Source organism: Branchiostoma lanceolatum, chromosome 9 (assembly GCF_035083965.1).
Source record: "Branchiostoma lanceolatum isolate klBraLanc5 chromosome 9, klBraLanc5.hap2, whole genome shotgun sequence".
Classification (NCBI taxonomy): domain Eukaryota; kingdom Metazoa; phylum Chordata; class Leptocardii; order Amphioxiformes; family Branchiostomatidae; genus Branchiostoma; species Branchiostoma lanceolatum.
Genome location: NC_089730.1, coordinates 19,748,901 through 19,758,926, shown reverse-complemented (window position 1 = coordinate 19,758,926; position 10,026 = coordinate 19,748,901). Strand labels below are relative to the sequence as shown.

The 10,026-nt window shown below is 41.2% G+C and overlaps 1 protein-coding gene across 1 annotated transcript in view; it reads right to left on the bottom strand.

Moving 5' to 3' along the window:
• Positions 1 to 9,244: 9,244 nt before the first annotated feature.
• Positions 9,245 to 10,026, bottom strand: part of LOC136441190 (UPF0764 protein C16orf89 homolog) — a 33,466-nt gene continuing 32,684 nt past the window's right edge. The window contains exon 7 of the mRNA XM_066437325.1: positions 9,245 to 9,902. Within this exon, the coding sequence (XP_066293422.1) occupies positions 9,796 to 9,902 (107 nt within the window). The 3' untranslated portion in view covers positions 9,245 to 9,795. The remainder of the gene's footprint in view (positions 9,903 to 10,026) is intronic.

Sequence of the window (10,026 nt, the reverse complement as noted above, 5' to 3'; positions counted from 1 at the left end):
CATTCGAGTGGGTTGATGACTTATCGCTAATTAGCACACGCCAGGACGGAATCGATTTTACAATCCGTCATTCCGTGCTGAGAAAGTCTCCAAATTACCAGTGAGAACTAAAGAATCTTACAAGACAAGTTATGCCAGTGATCTTCAATAATGGCTGTTCAGAGCGCTGTTTCAACTTCATGTACGGCTTTTAAAACAATTTTAAAAGCAAACGTCTCCATACCAGAAGTGCTGTGTTCCTTATGGGCCATGCACACACACACACAGACACACACACACACACACACACACACACACACACACACACACACACACACACACACACACATATATATATATATACTTATGTAGTGTTTTCAATTTGAATTTGTTGATAATTCTGCACACGTATTTGGTTCAATCTGGTGTACTTTCTTGTCATTGAAGTATTAGTAGTACAAGTTTTAGTATTGAGTATGGCGTGTATTACAGAATTATAACCTCTTGAACAGAAGTCAAACGGTTCAGAGCGTTTGTGACAAGTAACAAGGCACTGTCTCAAGTGGCGTGTCTTATTTCCCGAGAGGAGTTGGACGCGTTTTGCTCATAAGACTTCCTCAGATCTTACAGTGACACTTTAACCGTTTCTGAGTGTCATCGTGCCACCTCTACACTCATCTTTTTATTTCCCGACGAAGTATAACAATCTTTCATCATTTAAAACATACTAGAAACTGGGACAATAAACATGATATGCTGCACATAGAATATGATAAAGCAAAAATGAATTTATAAACAGCTAGCAGGAACATGGAACAGTCCTAACATTTACTCCTGCCCCAACACGTGTCAGGAACAACGGAATTATGATGTACATGTTTGTATTATAGGGTAACTACATACGGCATCCACATGGGGGAGACATTATCTGCAGCATTTGGCAGCCGGGCCGTATCTGTATCTACACATGTATTAATCAGCTGAAATAACTGTTCTTCTGCGTAACACAGCAGCCTTTTATGCACTCGGCGGTAGTGGCTTGCAATGCTACATCGAAAGACTTAATCCTTCCATATCCTGCTTTAGGCTTTGATTAAAACCTTCTCAATAGGTCTCTACCGCATTTGATGATATGCTGTTGCACCATGCATTAGTCCAAAGGGAAATGTTTTATCCCTTAGACCATTTGCTGGCTGGTAGTTAATATTTAAGCTGTCATTGGTGACTTCCACCTATTCTTTTTGAGTTAGAACTCAAAATTGACTTGCCAGTACCTGTACGTTTTTAAGCTTGTCTTCCTGTTATATATCGTGTATTAGAAAACAGACTTTTCATTCCACCTAAACTACGCGTACAAAAGTTGGACATCAATATTGACCCCTGGCTTGTGTCGTCATGCTCAGTATGAAATCGGTTTTCTGCTGTCTTTTTTATTACAGTGCATTACAGCACAAAGTTCAGTTGTCCTGTAGCCTTAGATCCATTGTCGGCGGTTTCTATGCCACAGCCTGCTTAAAAATGCTACGGCACCGAAATTGTACGACGACCCGCGACGTTGCATGACTGTATATGTTTCTGCCACAGTATATAATACGCCACCATATGGGGTGTTGGTTGTCTGCAGCAGGTCGGCAGTTTTCTGCTCGACCGGAGGGTAATTTGCCGCCAGTGTTGCCGTGATTGGAAACCCGTGTTCTGTCAGCTGGACCCTGAACGGTATCAGAATCAATGGGGGCCGCAGGAGTCTTCAACGGTTCAACCTAAGGAGCTGAAATGTTACATCGACTAAACGTTACCACCTCCATTTGCACTCCCCGTGTTTGAGGAGGGTCACATCAGCTTCACTTGTAGTTGTCGATAAAAGTATCTAAGTTTATTTTAATGTTGATTAGAAAGCCTTCAAGTTGCGCGTCAGCCGACCCAATGAAAGAAAAAAGATGCTGTAGATATGTGTTGACGTTAGATAACCGGACTAACGCAAGCTACATTTCACTACATTTTCAAAATGTAACATCGACTAAACGTTACCACCTCTATTTGCACTCCCCATGTTTGAGGAGGGTCACATCAGCCACACTCGCAGTTGTCGATAAAAGTATCTACTAGTAGGTTTATTTGAATGTTGATTAGAGAGCCTTCAAATTGCGCGTCAGCCGACATAATGGGAAAAAAAGCTGTACATATGTGTTAACGTTAGATAACCGGACTAACGCAAGCTACATTTCACTACATTTTCAAAATGTAACATCGACTAAACGTTACCACCTCTATTTGCACCCGTGTATGAGGAGGGTCACATCAGCCACACTCAGCCGTTGTCGATAAAAGTATCTAGGTTTATTTGAATGTTGATAAGAGAACCTTCAAGTTGCGCGTCAGCCGACCTAATGGAAAAAAAAGATGCTATACATATGCGTAAGATAACCGGACCAACGCAATCAACATTTCACTACAATTTCACAATTTGCCACTTCTTGTCCATTTGTCTGATTGTTATGCTTTTTAAAAATATTTTTCCTGCATATTTGGCTCAAGACAAATTCAACGTTCGTCTAATTCTGAGGCGTTAACAAAGTTCTTTACTTTAAGTTGATATATCGTTAAGGTTGATATGCCCCAATCCAAGAGCACCTGAAATCGAGGAAACTGCAGGATGTGTTTGTTTACAGCATCATATAGTATCTACATGTTTTCTAACCTTTGCTGAATATACTGCTAGTCAAATACTGGTATTCTACAGCTAGACTAGAAGTTATTGTTTGCTGTGTCTATGATTGTTTTATGTTTAAAATGCTATGTCCAATAATCCTGGTAGTAATTCGCCAAATAGAATCAGCAAAAGCTTGACCAAAAGCCGCGAAATTTGACAATTTTATTACAGTTTGCCTTACGTATTGTGTGGAATATTTCGTATAACGTATAACGTATAAAAGGTCCCATATTAATGCGTAGATCGAATCGAGATATTCTTGAAATCGAAATCATTTTAGTTAGTTGGCCAAGTTTCTCAGAAATCGAAAAAAGCAATTTTTTTCTTTCCTATTTAGTGTGCATTATTCCTAGTAAACTTGACAAGTACCCCAAATCATACAAGGTAACATATGAAATATTCCACATGGCATAAAACACTGTATACAGTCAGTAAAAACCAGAGAAATGTTGATTAAATGACGAGAACCAAACGTCATCTTTATCTGCGTAGTGCGTGTAGACTACCGTAAACCAACCTGTCACACTGAATCACAGCAGGAACATATAACGACCCCACAAGAGATAGACCTGCCGCTTGTTTTACACCCCTTATTTGTAACGGCCGGATTAAATACGAGCGGGCCCGTTTATCGCCCGTCCCCGTTCCCCGCCAAGTGCCGTTAAATCACGCGCTATCTTATCTTGTTTCACATCGTCTTCCCATAAAAGTCTTACGGAGACCATAAGCAGGAAGCCGGGCCATATACTCGTCCCATGGACATCTCTGAGGAGGCCTCGCGCGCGCGTGTCTGTCATTATTTGTGCGCGCTACAAGCAGGTAAGGGATGGGAGGATTTAGTTTCTTAGACAAGCATGTAACTCTCCGCACGGCATCATCCGAGGAACAGGCGTGCGGTTTCTCAAGAAAGTTTCAAGACGTCTTTTATGACCGTTCTTCTGAGGCACACGTACTCCCTCGAGTTGTCCATCTGTGCCAAGGTAATGGTTGTGACGTCATTGCCCGTAATCCTTGGGTTTTATAAAGACTCTTGAACACAATCCTGAGGTATTACATTCACCCAAAACTGCGCCTTCTGACTTTATCTTCTTTTACACACGGCCACTTGTGGTCCTCCTTTGCCATTTACATTTGCTGTATAAAAGGCATGTAGTGCTCTTTCAGTGTCGGGGCTGTTTGATGGAATCTTCCTTTTTTTTTCATTCCTCTTTCTTACCTTTCATTGCTTGTCCCTCCCTATGTTCTAACTATCTTCTTATCTTCTTGTTTTTACTCAGGATTCATTTTATGTATTCCTTCCTTCATTTATTTCACATCGCCACGTGTCACATTTGGATGATATGATCGATTCACCGCAGAAATCAATCTTTTCTTATTCAATTCGTCCTGTAGTGCCCAGTGACGAAATCTTACTTGCATTTCCTGTTGCATGAAAATACTGTCTTGTACCTAAATACAATAAACATATGCATATCAAGTGTCATAAATACATTCCTTCAGTCAACTATCCATCCATCCATTTTTGTACGGTCAAGTCCCTCTCTCTTCGACTCTTCCCCCCTTGAAGTTCCTTTCTTTTCCATCCACCATTATTTTTCTCGGTCGCGGATTGAAGATCCCTGTACATATTGGTTCTGACAGGTAATGTGACCATCCTGATTCCCGCTGTCCCGCAGTTCTTAACGGTTGATCTGCTGTGAAATGAATTTACCACAGGTCGGCTCATGTCATACCTGTACATGGTACATGTGTCGTGTCATATATATATACATTATTATCAATTTGAAAAAAAAACTTGTTACAGCTATTCGTATTGAAGATTACAGGGGCAGACTACTATTGTATTTCTTTTAGTGCAGGAACATTTTCTTGACCTTTTTTTCAAATCGTCTCTCACTGCCATATCATGGAGGCATTCATTGACTCATTTCCCCTGTCTTTCACCCCCTTTCCTTCCATCCTAGGATTCCTAACGTATCCCAGTAATTATTGTATCTGACTGAGTAAGACCCGGGGTTCCTTTGGACTTAACGGTTGATCCACCGCGAAATGAAACTGTCACGGGTCGGCTCATGTCATACATGTGTCATGTGGGGCATCATGTCCGCTTTGAACCCTGATGCACCAGTGCCAGCCCACCTGTGACGCGCCTGATGGCGAGATTTGTGGCGATCACACAGCCGGGCGGACTATTCGTGCCGGGGTCGTCACTGGGCACGACGGTGACAGAGAGGCCATGGAGCAAACGTGTGGGTGTTGTAAATGGCCATTGCCGTAAAGCCCAAACCCCTGCTCACTCTCAACCTCGAAATGCTCTTCATAGATTAACCTTGTATTTATATCTCCTTTCACGTCATTTAATGTCCCACATAAAGTTAATCCCTCACGTGGCACGGAGATCTCCGACCTAGATGATTAGCTTACTTTACCAAACCCCCAAGGGCTGCAGTTTGCCCCAGCCTTCATGGCGAAGACGCGTCATACCAGGAGTCATCTTCTGAAACAAGTTTTAACTGTAATTTCCAACACAAAAATTGGACTTACCCAAATTTTATACTGTACGGCACTAGTCTCTGTCAAGGGGTGAGCAATCCGCCGCTGGGATGTGTTGGCAATTATTGTCAGTTAAAACTTGTTTTAGAATTATTTCTACCAACACGGATGAACTTTCAAGCTAAGGAGTCATCTTGTTGTAAGTTCATATTGTTTAACGACAAACATATAAATCCTCGTAAATTGCAAATCCTCTGGAACGATGATGAATGCTTTCAAGGTCCTTTTTCAAATCTCCGTATTCTTTTTACTGTAGGCAAACATTCCATAACTTCAACATATCCACGGGTCGATGATCTCTTCATATTTCATAAGCTGTCATTGAGCAACTGTTGGGTGTTATTTTCCGCTGCTAAAATGTAGAAAAGACGACTACACGTACATACTCCCTGCTGCCTGACTCAATAACCTGTCCAACTTCGGTACCAAATGGCTACTAAAGCACGCTGAGGGTTAAAACTCTTTGCACGAGAACGGAGAGTTTACTATGTCTATAACATGTAATAAAACTTTACACTACCTGTATGAATTACTACCGTGTTTCATCTATTCATAACAGGTTACAGTATCCGTTCACAAGATACAGGAAATACGAGGGAAGAGAGGAAAGTCTGTGGGTCCTTATCTGCGGTGCGTACGTACGGTCTCTGTCGTGTCATAACCGTAAACATGTTCGTATGGTCGTGTTTTTTCCGCTGCTAAAAGACGACTACATGTACATACGACTACATCAAATTCACAGTTAACCTTCTCCCTGCTGCCTAACCCCACAAACTGTACAACTTTGGTACCAAACTGCTACTTAAGCAGGCTAAGGGTCAAAACTCTTTGCCCGAGGACGGAAAGTTTACCACGTCTAACATGTAATAAAACTATACACTACCTGTATGAATTACTACCGTGTTTCATCTATTCATAACAGGCTACAACATCCGTTCACAAGATACAGGAAATACGAGGGAAAGGCGGAAAGTCTCCGAGTCCTTATCTACAGTGCGTACATACGGTCTCTGTCGTGTAATAACCGTAAACCTGTCCCCGTGGTCGTTACCGGGGTAACGGACGACAAGCCTGAGGCAAACATGCAGCAGCGAGGTTTATGTTAAAGCTGCCGCAGAGTTATTTTCACGAACTAAAAAAAAAGTTATATACTATAAGTTGTTAGTGATGAGCAATAGAATGATAGACGAATTGAAGCTGCGTTAGACAGAAGAAATGACGGCAAAATATAAGACAGGAACTGGACTATGGAAAGGTTTTTCCATCTTTAATTCGTTTTGATAATATACTGCAGAAAAATGAGTTTATTGGAGAACGTGTTGCGAGGTAACACAGAATTTTACAGTATACTATGAAAATAAATGGACAAAAGTCACTTTCCAGAACAAGGAAAAGACAACAATGGCACTTGATTATCAAAGACACTCGGGCTAGTCTTTGCTTAAATTGTCCCGGCAATGTTACTTAGATCCACTACATCACGTATCACGAAGCGCACATCAAAGTCAACTTTTTAATCCTATAAAGACGTAAAGCGATTTTGATTGTCCTTTTCCGATTCCTCCGTGTCCCACCGGGGGTCTGTAAATTTGACATGGGACCTGGGCTGGGAGTTCCTGTCAAATATTGCTCACATCAGGGTATTGCCTACCGTGTGCAATAATCCTGATATAAAGTAATTATGGCCGCAAAAATCAATGGGAATGACTAACAGTCACCTCGCTATGATCATATTGACTTTTGTGCTGCGATGATGGTTGAATACTGCTGTCGTCCTCAGAACTAGAGTTATCAACCCAGAATTGATGTGTTCAAAAATTCATTTTTTCTTAAAACTCTCAAAGAGTGGAACTCATTGCCACCAAGTCCTGGAGGAGCATCCTCGCTAGATATCTTTAAACAACGCTTTTAGTCAGACATACAAAACTTAGGTGCGACAGATGGTTCAGTGTAAGAAAACCAACTGCGGCTGCACCGTGCGCTGGGAACCTGGTGTGTTATGCCGGCTATATAGATACAGATACAGATAAGGAACTAAAGGACATTTCATGTGACGGGACAGTTCCAGAAGAAAACTTGGCTTTAGAAAGTACTGGAATCTAGTTTATGTTAATCAGATCATCATGACATTCGTAGGCGCTCAATGTTAATAGCTACTGGTGGTCATTGTTAGTTCTGTAGGAGTGTAATGAAATATGCACACGGAAATATTGAGGCTATGCAGTATGGCAGATTTCCTTAATTTTCGCGTGAACTTAATTCTTAGATCTTTATCAGCACCAATTATATCAGTAGTCAAAGCCTTCGGAACACACATTACTTTCATATGACATCTTAGAATAATAACCGGGTCGACTATCTAATGCCCGTTGGATTGTGGGAAACAACAGCCGGTATGAAAGCCACCATATGGGTCTGTCCTTAGTGCTGAACATGCCAACGTTCTGCAGGTAATGAAAGTCCCTTTCAAATTTAAGCCCACACAGGCACATTTTGCTTGTCTTCAACAATGTGATTGACCATATACATCTTTGGAGTCATTTATCTTGATTTAATTCTATAAAACCCTAGTAACACTCGCAAAACAGGTGACAGCGTTGCGTTGCGCATTGACTGTATGTTATACCACCGCCGGTGGACGCAAGTTGTTTAAAAGCGCCGCCTATCGTCACACAAAAATAGCAGTGAAAGTACACTCTATTGCCACGTCTACTAAACTGAATTTTAGATACACAAAGCAATGGAACTGTGCAAAAGCACAAATTTAAAGTTCGACTTTCGTCAGTTTGTGGAATGTTTCGAAGATAGAGACGCCATCTTATCGAATCGACTTACCGTTCTGACCTCCAGACAGGTTGACACCAAGAGGTCAGAGATCAATGACCTCGAGTTAACCTGAGAAGGTGAAGCCGTGACCTCAATATCGTGTCCTGGTCAGAACAATTGGGTTATTAAAGCTGTACCGTGGCAGCAAGCGGAACTGATTGTCTGAACCAAACAGGACCAGTTCAGTTCATCCTCAGTGAGGTGACACCAGTGTCTCTAGACGTCCCTGTCGAGTATACCAGGACCAGAATGTGTATACTTAGAGAAAAATGCAAATAACTGCAAACACACTCACACATACTCACACACACACAGATGCACACATACTCTCTCACAAACACACACGAACACACACACGCGCGCGTGCATATAGGCATCCACACGTACGCGCACGCACGCACATACATACACAGACATACACACGCACACAGATGCACGCACACGGTCACACATGCACACAGATAAGCACACACACATACACACACTTCCTCATGCAAACACACCTACAATGATACACTCACGCACACACACACATGTACATATATTCATAATGTTGCAACTTCCTTAGGTGCTGATATTTCTAGATGTTGCGACTTGAATGCTTGAGCAATATGTTATTGGACGACATGTAACGGCTGCATATCCAATCTCACATTTGTGAAACTTTTAACTCTCCTATTCTCACCAGATATTTCACACCCATCCAATCAGACAATCCCCGCATCCAGCCGCGCAATTCTGCATTATACGTAGTAAATTATGTATATATCTATTACACGTATCGATCCCGCCCGCAGCAGGTGATAGCGGAGTGACCTGGCGTAGATTTTCCTGAACTCCGGCCACAGGGGTAATTTACTGTGATATTGACTCTGGCAAACGGTTTTCTCTAAGTATCTATCTATCGAAAAACTTTATCTAAGTGACAAAATACTTTTTAAAAGTAGTTACTTTCAAATCTTTTGATTGTAAGAAGTGAAAGCCATTGTTAAAATCTATTATTAGCAATACAATTTTCTACGTTGTTTTGTCCAGATAGATTACCTTCCTACCCCCTGCTGTAGGGATTGTACAAAGTTGTGTGGCCCTAGGGCTATTGAAACGAAGATGGGCGCTGCTCTGTGCACTATCTGGTGCGGGAACGAGTTTTTACTTTAGACTTGGTATAGATACCATTTATGATTTCAGTCAGCGAAAGCTTATTAAAACTAGGAAGCACGTGCACACACGTATGCGGTTAAAATCTTTAATTTTAACTGTGTGAGAAACATATTCATACCGTGTCATAATCTCATTCTACGTTACATATGTACAGCCTTGAAAATGAATTATTATTAAGCAAAAGATGACATAAAATATAACGAAACGAAAACGGCATACTTTGTGATATGTTAATAAAATGTACAAATTCTTCAGCAAATATTCTGCGTTTATATACAAATATTGGAGTTATGAAGAAGGCACTATATAGTCTATAACACTACTATAAATGATACCCCTTCTTTGATCTATACAATGTATTTACAATATATATTATATACAGCGGTTAGTCTCAGTTGCAAACACTGGCGATCTTTCTTTTTCAACTTCATATTTTCTGACAGCTTTTCGGTAAGATGTTCATGAATCCTTGACTTCCCTGTGATGCAATACGTGTTTGATGTGAGGAAAAGTAAACCATAAGGTCGACTCAATTTCTTTGGACGGTTGTACAGAACAACCAGCATTCAGTCACGTGATTCACTCCTCCAAGTGCATGCCGGGTCCATCATGCACCGTGCGTACATTCCCATCATGGCGGCTCCCAGTCCGCTTTTGTGAGACAGGCAGTCATCTTCAAAAGGCATGAAAAACAGAAAATGAATCTTTCATATTGCAGCTGCAATTTGTAAGTTCAGCTATAAAAGAACGCCACAGCACATGGGTAATTGTAAATAAAGCATTAACGTCAACTAAGT